A 15,924-nucleotide genomic window follows, 5' to 3' on the forward strand; every position below is an offset into this window, starting at 1 on the left:
TCACACTCTGATGGTGGTAAACTATCTGTAGCCACAGCTGCCCTGGGGCAGGCTGACTGAAGTGTGGCTGCCATTCTGCGCCAAACGGCCCCTTCAACCACCACCGAATAACATAAAACCCCTATAAGTTTTAAGTACAGAATAATCATAGTAGAAAGTAGCATAACAGTGGTGGCCATTAAAATGCATACAAAATATCGACAAAGTCATCCTTATGTTCTATAAACTGTAGGAAAGAGCCATCATAAGGAGTTTTAACCTTCCTCTTGTGTTAGCTTTCTGTTACCATCTCTTATGTCACAGGTGTCAAATATGCGGCCCAGGGGCCAAAACCAGCCCGCCAAAGGTTCCAATCTGGCCCATGGGATGAATTTGCAAAGTGCAGAAGATATTAACAGTCAAGGGCGTCAAACTTGAAAATAACAGCATAATAACCTAGAAATAAGGACTCCAAATTTTCTTCTGGGTTTAATGTGAAAAAAATAATATGACATCACGCCTATAAATAATGACAACACCATTTTTTTCTCTTTGATTCACTGCAAAGAACATTAAATTCTGATTTCCTTTAATAATAAAATGTCAATAACTTGAACAAATATGAACTACTTGAAATGTCCAAAGAAAAATAACTGCAATTTTAACAATATTCTGTCTCTTTTGTGTCTCGGTAGATCAGATCTGTAATGCACAGGCATTAATCATAGGTTGAGGCATAATATTGATCAAATTTTTCTTATTTCTTCTTATTTTTCTTCAGAAATTTCAGTTTTTTCAGGTTATTCACATCTTTTTTGTTTGGATAGTTTGTAAAATGTACGTTTTCATAATTTAATGTTATTTTTTGCATATAAAAAATTTGGAGTTGTCATTATTTCAAGGCTATAATGGTATTATTTGACTGGTCCAGCCCACTGGTGATCAAATTGGGCTGAATGTGACCCCTGAAAGAAAATGAGTTTGACACCCCTGTCTTATGTGAACGGGTCAGTTTTGACCCATCAGCTGTAAAAGACACTAAAAACAATTATCTATCATCCAAGTTGTTTCTCATCTCTTGGTTACCTTGTTAGGCTTCCTTATCCATGAAAATATTGATTTGAATATTTTTAGTGTTTTTTTTTGTCAGTATATCCCTCGATGTGTACTCTGTAAGTCATCAACTCTATATTGAATTGACCTCACATGTGTGGACAAGCCCATCTTTGCTTGTTTTGTTTTTGGGCAGGTAAACTGGATAACAAGGCAAAATGAGAATCCCCAAAAGCTCACATGATTGGTAGAGGAGCTGACTGTCAGTGTGTTGGCTGATAGTTCACTTATGATTTCAGCTTTGCCTCTAATTACTGCTTCATAATCTTATTTTTATAACTGGGTCCAAATCGACCCTAACAACACAAAGGTCATAATTTCAACCAGAGCATTTCATAATTTAGTGAAAAAATCTTTTTGTATTATTTTGTTGAAATAGAGGTTCCCGACAAAGTCAAAAAGCCTTGATGCAATATACAAATTTGATGTGGTTCATTTATGCTTTTCAAACCTAAAATGGGTTGGTGCTGACCGTAACACAAGAGGAAGGTTAAGTCATTATCCAAGCTGGGCCCATTGATTGCCAGTGTCACACAATCATGTTCTTTCACAGATGAATCCAAATTACTTGTATGATCATTGTCGGTTATGATCATGGTAAAATGATGGCAACGCAAGAGTCTGAGAACACAGCTGTGTGGGTGTGTTGTACAAGCCATATCCTGCTCATCAAGGACATATTAAAGTTAAAAGTGGTTAAAAACAGTAGGTGCTCAGAGCAACCATCTGCATGTTTCATGAATGGGAGTGTTTTCAGATCCGTCAGGTGTTCTAATCATTTTGGCCACCACTGTGAGTTAAGTCAAAGTAGTTTTCCAGTTCAAGTGTTTAAGTGATATTAACATACACATGGATGAGCTCTACAGTCTTGAAAATATTCGTTACACAGGTATGACCTGCTAAACATAAGGTGATCAGATCTTCGTCTTCTCTTTGGTCCTGTTCCATCAAACCGACTCCATCACAACGTTCAAAGCAAACTGAAACCACTTGTATTTTACACTATCTTTGTGGTTCATCTTTGAAGTGTTGCTTTGAGTCTGTGTCTGTTTTTTTTTTTTTTTTCCTCAGAGCCTCCAAGTCAACTTTTCTTGATGTTCTTTCTGAATGTTTGTACATTGCAAGACTGAGTAACAGGAGAAGTTCAGGCAATATAATTGCTTTGTTCTGTGGTTAAAGCCAACTATATTGACAGAGGATTGAGTCCTCCAGGCCAAGTATTATATCATCCAGATGGGTAAACATCTCACAGCAGACTTGTGTTGAGTTAAATAACTGAGGACCACAAATGAACATATGTCATATAAGTGGTGGTTTGTGTGCTGGTGCTGCTGATGAATAAAACATGAGGACCTATATGTTGTTTCTTATTACTACTTATGAGAAGCAGTGAGAGAGCAGAGCTAATGAAGGGGTTGCTGATTCTCTCCCCTGAGTGGTCTCTCTTCTTCCATGAAAACACATGAATTTTTTTCCCCCACTTATTCATTTGCAAAGGGTGAAATAAGTTTGTAGGGGATTAAAAAAAATATCTAGCCTGGTTTAAGAGGTTTTCTTTGGAGGATTTTTAGGAGTGATTCACCTGTCAAAGAAGAGGAGCCCTGTGCTTCATAAAGCTGGAAGCGCACGCCTGTCATTTTCCGTGTCAGAGCAGATGAAGAGGAGTGAAAGGCTGCAGTGGAGGAGACGCAAATACCGCGCACTCACAATCCCACAGTGGGTGCACACTATCAGCAGCGATCCGACAGGTAAGGTGTTTTTTTTTTTTTTTTCTTTCTGGAAATTAGTTGCATTTACATTTAATCTCTTTTGTGTCGCGATATGATTTTAATAATAATAATAATAATAATAATAAAAAAACTCAGACATTAAGCAAAACTTGCTCTTAACTGGTATGATTTTAGACTTTATTTCCTTCTTCTAGTTTTTTCTGCTTTTCTACTCAAATGCCTGGGTCTTTTACATCATGCTATAATGTATTTTCTTTTTACTTGAAGTGATTCTGACCTATATGTAACGATGGCCATGTTACAGATGCCATAGCCTACAGCATATCTGAACGCTTGTCGTGCGTAAAACTGGAAAAATAATCGATTTATTTCGTCAGTTTTCACAGTTTAGTTCCAACTGGAGGCGCACATGGAGAAGAGAGACAGAGTCTAGGATCCGGGATTATTTTCTCTTTATTTGTGCTGTCCTCCAGTCGGACTGTGTTCATTATGTTCCATCAGCTGACGGATCAGACTGTGAACGGCAGCTGCCCTGGACCCGCATCCTCCTGCAATAAGAGCGCAGATGGAGACGCGCTCCAGCTGCCCACTTTCTCCACAGCGGCTAAAGTCCGTGTTATTATCACCTTCACTTTATGCGCGGTGTCAGCTGTGTGTAACTTGGTTGTATTATGGGCTGCCAGCAACGGAGGCAAGCGCAAGTCACACGTCAGGATCCTCATAATGAACCTGACCGTGGCGGATCTGCTGGTGACTTTCATCGTGATGCCTGTGGATGCGGTGTGGAACATCACGGTGCAGTGGCAGGCGGGAGACTTCGCTTGTAGGCTGTTGATGTTCATGAAGCTGGTGGCGATGTACTCCTGTGCTTTTGTAACTGTAGTCATTAGCCTGGACAGACAGTCAGCCATCCTCAACCCCCTGGGTATCAGTGAAGCCAAAAGGAAAAGCAAAATCATGTTGACTGTGGCGTGGACCATGAGTGTGGTCCTCTCACTCCCTCAGGTAAGACAGTGTTTACTTTAGAAATTGAATTTCCTCACCATATAATGCCCTGTTCTCATTTGAGAATTATTGCAGTTGGTGCATCCAATACACCAGCGTTTGATCTTTTCCCCCCTTTTTCAATTTTTTTTTTTTTTTTTCCCTTTTAAGGCAGTTATATGAACAAATCTTCAACTATGGTGATTTTGTCTCCTTCTATTAAAGAAGAAATAAATAAAGAAAATAAAGAAATAAAAAATAAAGAAAATAAAACATAAATAAAACATAAATGATCATTCATTCATTCATTCATTCATTTGTTTGTTTATTTCAAACATTTACAGAATACATGCAAATTCAAAATTTAAATACATAAATAAATAAATAAATCATTCATCTATACTCGAAAAGGAGTGGGAAGAAGAAAAAACTTATTTAATTCCACCCCCATTCTCATCATCAAATAACTGAACATAATAACATTTTAAATACTCACTCCTGTCCTTTGACTTCAAGCCAGAACAATGAACAAAATAGAACAAAATAGGGCTATACCAAATTAGAATAAACTCATTTGACAGTATTTACATTGCATAACCAAAATGTTTGTAAAAAAAAAATAGAAACAAAGTACATTCCTGGTGGTGTTACCACAGGTAACAGTTAACCGTCAACTTACATGATGATAATTACATACCAACAAAAAACTGCAATACCACAAGTGGTAAAGCAATAATGGTACAACAGCAATAATTACATACCAACAATGGTAAGAAAGAAAACAAAAAACTACAATGGCAATAATGGTAAAGGGCAGCACATACCAGTGATGGTAAAAATAATACCAGATGGTAATGGACAACACATACCAACTAGATGATCCACTTTATCCACAAAACTAAATCATATGGTTAAGTTATATATATATATATATATATATATATATATATATATATATATATATATATATATATATATATATATATATATATACATATATATATATATATATATATATATATATATATATATATATATATATATATATATATGTATATATATATATATATATATATATATATATATATATATATATATATAGTATTTTATGTACAGTTGTGGAAAAAAATTCTTACACCACCCTTGTTTTCTTCAATTCTTGTTTATTTCAATGCCTGTTACCACTAAAGGTAATTTTTTTGGACAAATATAATGATGACAACAAAAATATCTCATAAGAGTTTAACCCTTTGATGCATGAATTATGAGGACCTTTGTCAAGATTTTTTTTTTCCTGAGTGTTTTTATTCCTCTTTAGGCATGAAAACCATACCATACCATACCATACCATACCATACCATACCATACCATACCATACCATACCATACCACACTGTAAAAAAAATCCTGTTGTTTTTACGGAAAAAAACTGGCAGTTGTGGTTACCAGAACAATACTGTAAAAAACACATCCAGCTGTAAACATGTTTACAGAGTAACATGTAGATTTAACATTTTAAACATGTAGATTTAAATGGTAAATGGACTGCACTTATTTAGCACATTTTCTACACCTTCATGGTGTCCAAAGCACTTTCCAAATCCACCAGATCCAACTGGGAGCAATTCAGGGTTCAGTGTCTTCCATGGACACTTTAACATATGGACAGTCGGAGCCAGGATTTGAACCACCAACCCTTTGGTTATTGGATGAGCTGTTCTACCAACTCTACCAACCTATTAATTTACAAATATAAAGTGTTACATTGTTAAGTGTTTACTTTTTAATAACTTTTATATATATGTATGTATGTATGTATGTATATGTGTATATATATATATATATATATATATATATATGTGTGTGTATATATATATATATGAAGCAAATATGCCGTTTAATATTCAATTTCAATGGCACCACATTGCTTTTCAATTTACAGTTTTATTTTCTAAAAACAATAGAAATACTTCATTTCTACATACAAATCTGGTTTTCTTCACAAATTTTTCCTGTAAAAACTACAGCTATATTTGATTTAATTGTTAACACAAAAATCTTTTCAAATAACCAACTTTGCATTGTATTGTCACTTACAGTTTTTTATGTTGCAATTTTGCAACTTTTTGGTGTTAATTCTACAGTTATTTTTTACAGTGCATACCATACCATACCATACCATACCATACCATACCATACCATACCATACCATACCATACCATACCAACTTTATTTATAAGCACTTTTGGAACTTTACAGCTGGCCAAAGTGCCATACACGATTCATAAAACAAGGAAATAAATAAGTAAATAAGTAAGTGAAAACAGTGGTAACACAGGGTGCAAAGTGGGCTAAGAACAACAAATTACAACCATCATAAAAACAAAGACAAATTAAAATCTGATAAAAACAGCATAGGAAATAAGAAAACAAAACAATATGATTGAATTTTTTTTATGAAACTGTTTTTATGGAGTTACAAAAATGTCCACTCAGCTGGGCAGCATGCAACAAACATGTATTTAAACACAATATCAGAAAGTGATATACTGTCTGAAAACTATGATTTTTTTATGATTTTTTTAAAATGCAGATAATCTGACGTTTTCTCACATTTTAACATACTCTAATTTTAGTTATTACTCACTTCATGACAATAATATACAAAAAACCCCAATTTTTTGTTTAAGAAAACTGTTAATTACAGTCTAATAACAAATAGCAATTGATTTACACTCAAACATGTTACTGCAGATCCGGTTTATCACGAACAGCAAAGTTACAGTACTGGTATAAATTGCAGTATTTGAGATGATGCATAAGCGTCCATTATGTTGGCTGATATGGAACTAAAACAATAAAACCCATGAATCTACAAGAGAACAGCTGTAGAATAACTGTCCACTGTAGTGACCACTGTGCATGAAAGGGTTAATTTCAGAGCTGATATCTAGCCATTTTCCATGGTTTTCTTGAAAATAACCAAAATCCCTTAAGTACTTACATCAATAACTATGGCATTGTACTGACAAAAACAGTGCTTTTAGACATTCCATGTTTTCTTTTCTGTCTGTTTTAGTCACATGATACACACAGGAGTTATTTGATTGCATAACCATTGTTTTTGATGACTTTTGATGGTCTAATAATTTTTTCCGTGACTGTATATTCGTGCTACACTGCCTTTGGCCAGAGACTGAATCATTCAACCTGCTTTATTTGGAATTTAATACCAGTATGATACTAATTTGATCATTTATTTATTCATTCAAAATCGTCTAGTCTTTTTCTTTTTTTTCCTCTTTATTTATTTTAACAACAGCTGTTTACTGTGGTCACTGTAACTTTTGGAAGGAGTTTTTTTTTAATTTATTTATCCAGGTAAGTTCGTTGAGAACTGATTCTCATTTACAATAACGATCTCGCCAAGAGGCAGCACACAAACAGAATGAGAAGCAGCACAGATTGCATGTACAAATGACAAAACAGATTAAATATACAATAAACAAATGAACAGAATGGACAGCAGACCCAATCAAAATGACACATAACAAATAGAAAAGCTAAAAACAGGTGCAGTGGTCCAGAAATGTGTCTCTTCCCCATGTATCTCTTCTACTGACTGATCACTATTGTGACATGTGACAATGGACCACTCAGCTCAATAAAATCATCGTTTTCATGGAGAGACCTTTACTTTTGACATGACATTAACAAAAGGACATTATGATTTTAATTTTTAGTGCCAATGATTGGTTTTCTTGTCATTGTTTCATGTAACAATACGACTGTGGCTCACTTGGTAGAGCCGGCCGTCCAATGACTGAAGGGTTGGCGGTTCGAATCCTGGCTCCGACTGTCCACATGTTGAAGTGTCCTTGGGCAAGACACTGAACCCTAAACTACTCCCAGTAGGGATGGCATGGCAGCAGCCGCTCACTGGTGTGTGTGTGTGAGTGTGAATGGGTGAATGTGAGGAATTGTAAAGTGCTTTAGGCACCATTAAGGTGTAGAAAATGTGCTATATAAGTTCAGTCCATTTACCATAATAGTAGTCTTTATCAGGATGTACTCTTACATTGTCATGTTGGTCAGTCCCTCACTAAAATGGCCTCAACAACTCACCATAACCCATCATCAGTCTATGACATTATCACTGAGAGAACCTAAAAGACAAAAAAAAGGTTATTGTTAATATGTTTATGTTTAATTAATATCCCATTTTCAAACGTGAGAAGATTCCAAAAAATTACAGATATGAAAATATTATAAATAATATAAAATATATAGAAATATAATATAGAAAATATATTTGGCATTTATAAGATAAATGTGACAAAATGTCATCTCCACACCATTGGTCGTGGCTCCTTTAGACCCCTCTACATATCAGGAGTCCCTCAAAAGAGACATGGAGAGATGCCTGGTATACATGATAAAAAAAATAAATAAGGGTGAAACTATTGTCAAGGTCTGAAGATAGTGGAACAGCCAAGAAATGTTGAAAGGGTAGAGCAGAGGAATTGTACAGCACGAACAACCTGCTGCAATTCCCAGAGGAAATAAAGAGTGACCCGGGGGACGTCTTATCTGGTACGTCCTGTAAGACACCTGAAACATCCCATCTGTCTGAACCAGCAGAAAAAAACACAGAGAGTGGAGAAAAAAGCTTGAAAAAGCAGTGGCTGTAGCTCAGGAGATGGAACACATCAGCCACAAACCAGAATGATGGAGGCTTAATTCCCAGTATGTCCATATGCTCCCAGCAGCTGTGAGTGAGAATGATTGATAGCGTAAATGTGAGAATGAGACATGTTGGAAAGTGCCAGTTATACGGAAATGCAAGATCTACATGTGACTAATGGCAAATCTGACATGAGGGAGGTGGAGATATATATAAAAAAAGACAGACTTAATAAGAAAAAAGATAGAGATTATATGTCATAATGGCAGCATTAGGACAGAAACACAAAAAGAAAAGAATATGAATGTTCCTTGGGTCCAATTAATGGTATCACTACACAAGAAGCTGAAAATGGAGCTTCCCGAGGCCAGAGATAAATCCTCGTCATGTAGATGCAAACCTCCAGTTTATGGCAGACTGACTGTTTTATCAAAAAGTGTCTGATAGTTCCCAGACCTAACAGTGACAAGCACGAATGCAGCGAAAGAGTATGTCCATAGGGACTGCAAGGACTTCATAGACAAACTCCAAATATCATCTCATCTTTCAAAAGCAAACTTTGTGGTTTGTATGGAGGAGCAAGACTGGAGAGGGGAAGAAAACTAGAAAACAATAACAAAAGCTAAAAGTTCAGGGCTTGATACTTTTTTTTTTTAGCAACATAGGGCAAAAAAAAAATCCCATAATTGCTGTTCAGCAAATTGTAACCCAACTAGTCTGACATGGCCCCAGACTTAATTTACTCCCAATTATATTTTCTGGCTGTAGAAAATCTACCCTGCGACACAGATTTTGGTTAATCAGGCATTTTGCGACAGGTTGGGAGGTTAAATACATGACTGGCAGCTGTGATTGGTAGTCACTGCCAAAAGAAGGTGTGTATTCTTCAATTCTGCCATTTTTCTCTCCTGATTTTTTGGCTCATGCAGTAAACTATCCAGACAATGCTGGGTGATTTTTCAGACCAGATTAGAAGAATGGCAAGAAAATCCTGAGGATGTTATACAGATGTCTTTTTATGTGTGACCTATGGGACGTTATCTATGAATTCTAAAAATATGAGTGATGGTCAGTGCTGTTTGACAATGACTTTTTGATCCCATCAACTACATGATATTTGTCCATTTTTAAGATAATTTTACAAAGGCTAGAAAAAATGACATCTAGTTTTGTGCAAAACAGCTTAGTGGGTTAGGGTTAGTGTCGTTTCTTATCTCATTTGATAAACATCAACAACATGAAAATGGTTGTATTAAAAATGTAAAAACAGATGCAGTGAAGCTCTAAACAGACTGTGGAAGGACAACGTTTAGGTGATGTCCTGCAACTCCTGGGTGTGTACTCTTCTTGTAGTCTTGTACTTCAACAGTTTTACACCAAACTGCAACTTTCTTGACATGTAAAATTATCTTTTAACTCATAAATACCCAGTGGTACTTTTGTGGTTATTCCCAAATGAATTTTTCCTCTATATTTAACCTTTCTTAAGTTATTTATCATTATTTATTACAATATTATCCTCTGCATTTTGCATGTTTAAATGTAAATCAAGTATTTTTCTATATTTAATTCACTATCCATGTACAGGGGTTGGACAAAATAATGGAAACACCTTAAAAAATCAACAAAATATAATTTAATATGGTGTAGGTCCGCCTTTTGCGGCAATTACAGCCTCAATTCTCCAAGGTATTGATTCATACAACTTGTGAATTGTTTCCAAAGGAATTTTAAGCCATTCTTCAGTTAGAATACCCTCCAACTCTTTTAGAGATGATGGCGGTGGAAATCGACGTCTTACTTGAATCTCTAAAACTGACCATAAATGCACAATAATGTTGAGGTCTGGGGACTGTGCCGGCCATACGAGATGCTCAACTTCATTAGAATGTTCCTCATGCCATTCTTTAACAATTCTAGCTGTATGGATTGGGCCATTATCATCTTGAGGTGAAGGTGTTTCCATTATTTTGTCCAACCCCTGTAGATCAGTGTGTCTCAGCAGGGGTGTTGGAACACCATCAGGGGCGCTTGGAATAAGAAAGCTGAGAGGGGGGTGCTGAGACGGAAATGAGGGGCATAACTCTGCATAAGTACCTATATCAAACAGTATGTCATGTCAATGGTGAATTTCCGTGTCCCCCCACTCTTCAGTGATAAGGCATGTCGCAGCACCCCCTCCCCCTGGTCGTGAGGGGGGCACTATCAATGCAATGTATAAATGTATGTAAGCTCAGTCAGAGTGCTATAACGCAAATTTTTTTTCGGGGGGCAGCAGGAGGCTCATGATGACAGAAAGGGGTGTTTGTTCAAAAAAGGTTGAGAAACACTGATGCAGATTATCATAAAAGCTCAAAGTAAATTCAAAGGTTTTTTTTTTTTCAAAAACAGAGAAAACTGAAGAAAAAGTGACTTTTTCAGCAAAATCTATCATTAACTGAACATAACTCCAGTATCTCCATTCACTGTCATTAATCCGACTCCATGTGTTTTACTGGTGAATCAATATTGTAGAAGATGATGGTGTTTCCACGGTAACCACAGAGCCTCTGAACATCCAAATGGTTCATATCTGATGACCATGAAAAGACGACAAACTGTACTTTACACCAATTATTTACATGTATTGATAGGATTAATGGTTCAGGATGTACACTTTAAAAGCCTTTCGGTCTGTCTGTCCCAGAAGTCACGTAGTTCAGTGTGTGTTTCATCAACTTGCCATGACCCATCATCAGTCTGCGTCTTCATCCCAAAGAACTGAAACCACAATCATCAATGGGCCGACCACACAGAAAAGCTCCTTGAAAAACTTCCTTTCTTTGAGTAAAGACCCCTTTGAGGTAGGATTTGAAAGGCTTACATGGACGTTTGTGGAGGCAGGACATGGCAAAAGCCCAGCTGATGGAATTGGAACGGTTGTGAAACAGCAGTTGACACTGGTAGGAAAAGGCATTGATCTTTCAGAGTTGGAAGGGTGTTGTATGGGCAGCACTCAAAACATCCATTTTTCTGTGAAGTTGATGTATGTTATAAAAAAACAGATTGAGGAAATGAATTGTTGGCTTCCCAGAGGCCTGCAATTTGGGACCGGGAATGGACACATCTTTTTTGTATATTTTGTCAGACACTATATCATGATGAAATCCCTTTTGTCGACGATGTTTTGGCTTCCAGACAGTAGGAAGAAAAGAGCAGAAAGGAAACATGTTTTGATTATTTTCTCTGAAAGCTTGAATTAAACCGTAGAAATTATATGTTATTTATATAATGTCTAGCAGCCAAAATCGAGACCTGTTTGTACAGAGAATGTAGGAAAACTTTTGATAATCATACTCTCTGAAAGCTTGAACATGCTGATTTTTAGAAGTTCTGAATCTACAGAATGGGAGAAAAAATCCAAATTCACGAGCATGCAGTATGTTATATTTAGTTCTATTGTTTCTAAAAACCTTAAAACTTTTCTCAATTTATTTTCTAATATCTTCCAAACCCCAATTGGACATAGTTGAAGGATCAGCCATACATAATGTGAGTGTCTTTCCATTTCAAGAGGCAGCTTGTTGACTTTTGTTGAAAGGAGGGCTGCATTTTAATTAGGCTTCATTATATCTGGAGCCAACATCACAATATGCCATTCTCACAGGGATGGAGTCAGGAGAAAAATGCTAAAATAAATTTTTTTTGCACAACATCTAAACACAGTCCAAATACCTGTTCTTGTAATACTTTCCATAAAAAGTCATGCTCATATTTTAGGACTTTTAGGACTTTAAAATACTACCACAAACCAGGAAAAGTAGGGATGATAGCTTAAACAGAGACATGTGACAGAATCGGATCGGTGACCACATATTTAATCACTGTATAGATTCATACAATAATAAACCTTCTATATCATCACTTCTGACCCCCTCAAAGTGTGTGATGTTATTACTTCACAGATGTAAAACATTGCAGGGTTATTGTTGTGAGTTTGCACAATGTTCCACATATTATTGCAGGCCTGAATGACAGGAATGTGTGAATTAAATGAAGTTAACTGTGTAAAACATGAAATTTTCACCCTGGCAAAAAAAGTCTAGCATTCTAATAAATCATCGGGATGCCTTTAGCTTTTTACTACAAGCATCAAATTGAACCAACCCTAGATTATAACACTGCCCCCACAAGCTTATACTGTAGGCACTAGGCATGATGGGTAATCACTAGTGATGGGGACAAGACTGCCATGTCGAGACCAAGTCAAGGCCGAATCTTGGAGGGTTGAGACCGTGTCGAGACGTTGGTTTTCAAATGCAGTCAAGACCGAGTCAAGACGAAGACCATAAAAACAAGTCAGTTTTCATAACCATGATTTAATATCACCCCAGTTAATAATCAACAGTTAGGCCTACAGACTAAGCTAGACTGGAAATTGTTTATAGGAGCAGTCACCAGTTGCTTTTCCATTGACCCTCAAATTGTGTGAATATAACTTGCACATAAAAATTTGCCTAATGGAAAAATTACAATTTTGCCAAAACTCTTGTTTGCACAGATGCCCAATGGAAAAGCGTCTACTGACACTCACTGAATGCAGAATGTTTGCCTTGCACCATCTGATGTCCTTTTCAAACAATGGCCATCATCCTTCTGTATGGTTTTTTTTTTTTTAATTTTATTTACACTGATGGATAATTGGATTTCTTGTTATCATGAACATAAAAAAAAAAAAAATCTGTTGGTCTTGAGGAGTCGCTCTGAAATTACGAGTCCTTCTCCTCCCACTGTAGTCTGAGACCGAGTCAAGACTGAATCCTTGAAGGGTCAAGACGAGATGAGACCGACAAAGCAGAAAATGGTCTTGAGACCGAGACTAGAGTACTACAACATAAGTAATCACTTCATCCAGCTCTCTTCCTGCTCTGATGCATCCATTACTCTGGAACAGGATCAATCTGGACTCATCAGACCACATGACATTTTCCCATTGAAACACAGTCCAATTTGTACCCTCTGTAGTCAACTGATGGTTGTTGAAGGAATAAGAATCTACTTACAGCATTATTTAGGGTTAAAGAATTTATTGCAGTTAAAACATATTAATCACTGTGGTAATTATTAAAGACTCTCCTAGAAGACTCTTAGCTTTGTGCTTAAGTTGGGGAATTGATTCAATTTGTGGTTACAGTCACTCCATTCAAGTATAAGAAAAAGAAATGTTGAACGCTGTATATAGCATGCTATCTATCTATCTATCTATCTATCTATCTATCTATCTATCTATCTATCTATCTATCTATCTATCTATCTATCTATCTATCTATCTATCTATCTATCTATCTATCTATCTATCTATCTATCTATCTATCTATCTATCTATCTATCTTTCTATCTTTCTATTTTTCTATCCAATTTTATATATAAAATTGTATATATATATTTTTTTGGTGATATTTTGTGAAATATTTTATAGTCTTTTGTGCTAAACAGAACAGAGCTGCTAAACTGATTTTCACTGTTCCTGTGGCTGTGACAGTAAAGATCTATTCTATTCTATTCTATTCTATTCTATTCTATTCTATTCTATTCTATTCTATACACTTAAATATATAAGTGGATACATATCTAAATATACTCTCTTAAAATAAATATAATATTATTTTTCTGATTTGAGGGTTCAAGGATACAACATAAACTCTAAATTGCAAGTGCTGCCTGTAGGAGAGTTAGGACAGTCATCTGGATCTGCTCAGATGCATATTCCCATCATACACCTCACTCTCCTCACATAATTTCCCAGACATACCTTTTAATTTGGCGGCCTATTTAAATTGCAAGATTTTCCCATCTCCGCCTCTAACATGTCAGTACCACTGTGACCTTCCATCACTGCCTGGTCTTTAAGCTCCCTCCACAACATCCACATGGAGACTCTAAGTGGGAAAATTTTATTCATCACTCCCAAAAGTATGGATATGTAAACATACCTGCAGGGACTGATGAGCTGAGGGCCTGACTGACGCCAAACTCTGAATATATTCTGCTGCTGTAATAAAGTATTTGGAATATGAGTTGTTGGACTGTAATATGGATATGGGTTTGGTGTAAACAAGCACAAGATCCTAGTCTAACAACATATTAGAAATTCATAACAGTCCTTGAATTATTCTTAACTGTGGAACATAAACAGGCAGTGGCTGGAAGGAGGTTCCCATGGGATACTTTTACACACTTTTAGTCTCCGGTCAATACATTTGAGTTAATGTGTGAACCTCATGTTTTGTCTTGTAATTTGGTGATTTGAGTAAATTGAGAATGTGTTTAAGTCCCCACCTTCAGGTAGATTACACATAGAAGGTAAGCAAAGAAAGATTCAGACATGTTTTTAGGGGGTGAGAGGAAAAAAAAGTTTTACCATTAAAGTTACATTTGCAGGAAATCCTCTGGAACTGTTAAATTAATAAATACCACACGGTTACCCTTGAAGTTGGAATACAGTATTTTTTTTTTTTTTACCTCTTTTCATGATTTATTCTTGATAGATTAAATCTAAATATTTATTTACTTTATTTATTAGGGACCATACACAATTTTAAGCATAAATGTTGCCATTTGATGCATCATACCAGAGTTAGCTTTTGGTTAAATTACATTTGCAGACTCCTGGCAACTGGGATTCAGTATGTCATCATTGCACTTGGTCAGAGATGCTTACTGATGTAATAAATAGAGGAATGTGTCTGAAAACAAAAATATTCCAACTTTATGGACAACAGTATATATAATTAATATTTTGGTGTGTCATCAGTCTTATGAATATGAGGGTAAATTTCACTTATCATAGCACTGGCATTTACTGTGACAGTGATGGTTAAATCTTGCAGTTCATTATTATATGACATCCAACTGCATGGATTCATTTGTGTCATGTCATAAGTAATGATTCATACCATACGTGCATATATGTCAATGACTCACCCTTTTCTAAATGACTTTAACTGGCTATACATGCACTCAGCATTTCGTAGAAATGAACTGTTTTGATCTTTGTGTGATTCAGACCAGTGTTTTTGTTCCACAAGTGTTTGTCAGTGGGTATTTCAGCCTTGAATGAGCATCGTGCAATTATCAAAAGTGCTCATCCTTGCAGATAAAGTAGATTTATTCATACATGCGTAAAAAGGTAAAAACTCTACCTCAGAACTAAATTTCAAAGTGTGGTGTGAAATGCTGGTATATGCTTAGAATCAGGAAGCAAATCTGTTCTAATATTAATCTATTCTCACATGGAAAATAAACAAGAACAGGTTAACTGGAACAGTTTTCTGGGTTATTTCTTGATTTGAATCCGTCCTTTCATATACATATAATTAATTTTAAAAGCTGATTTTGTCTGAATGCATTCCACATCTGAATTAAACCGAATCATAAACGCTGTTGTCATGAATGA

General features: G+C 35.9%; 1 protein-coding gene across 3 annotated transcripts in view; it reads left to right on the forward strand.

Annotated features, from left to right (window-relative positions):
- The first annotated feature begins 2,783 nt into the window (after positions 1-2,783).
- LOC115421695 (gonadotropin-releasing hormone II receptor-like) overlaps positions 2,784-15,924 on the forward strand; it is a 43,040-nt gene continuing 29,899 nt past the window's right edge. For 2 of the 3 annotated variants that reach the window (XR_003935711.1, XM_030137697.1), the window contains exon 1: positions 3,208-3,827. Coding sequence is in view for 2 of the 3 variants with exons in the window: in XM_030137697.1 (XP_029993557.1) it covers positions 3,312-3,827 (516 nt within the window). In the remaining variant the exon portion in view is untranslated. Of the gene's footprint in view, positions 2,841-3,199; positions 3,828-15,924 lie in introns of those variants that run through there. The other variant, XM_030137698.1, reaches the window with a different exon arrangement.

This window comes from Sphaeramia orbicularis, chromosome 6 (assembly GCF_902148855.1).
Source record: "Sphaeramia orbicularis chromosome 6, fSphaOr1.1, whole genome shotgun sequence".
Classification (NCBI taxonomy): domain Eukaryota; kingdom Metazoa; phylum Chordata; class Actinopteri; order Kurtiformes; family Apogonidae; genus Sphaeramia; species Sphaeramia orbicularis.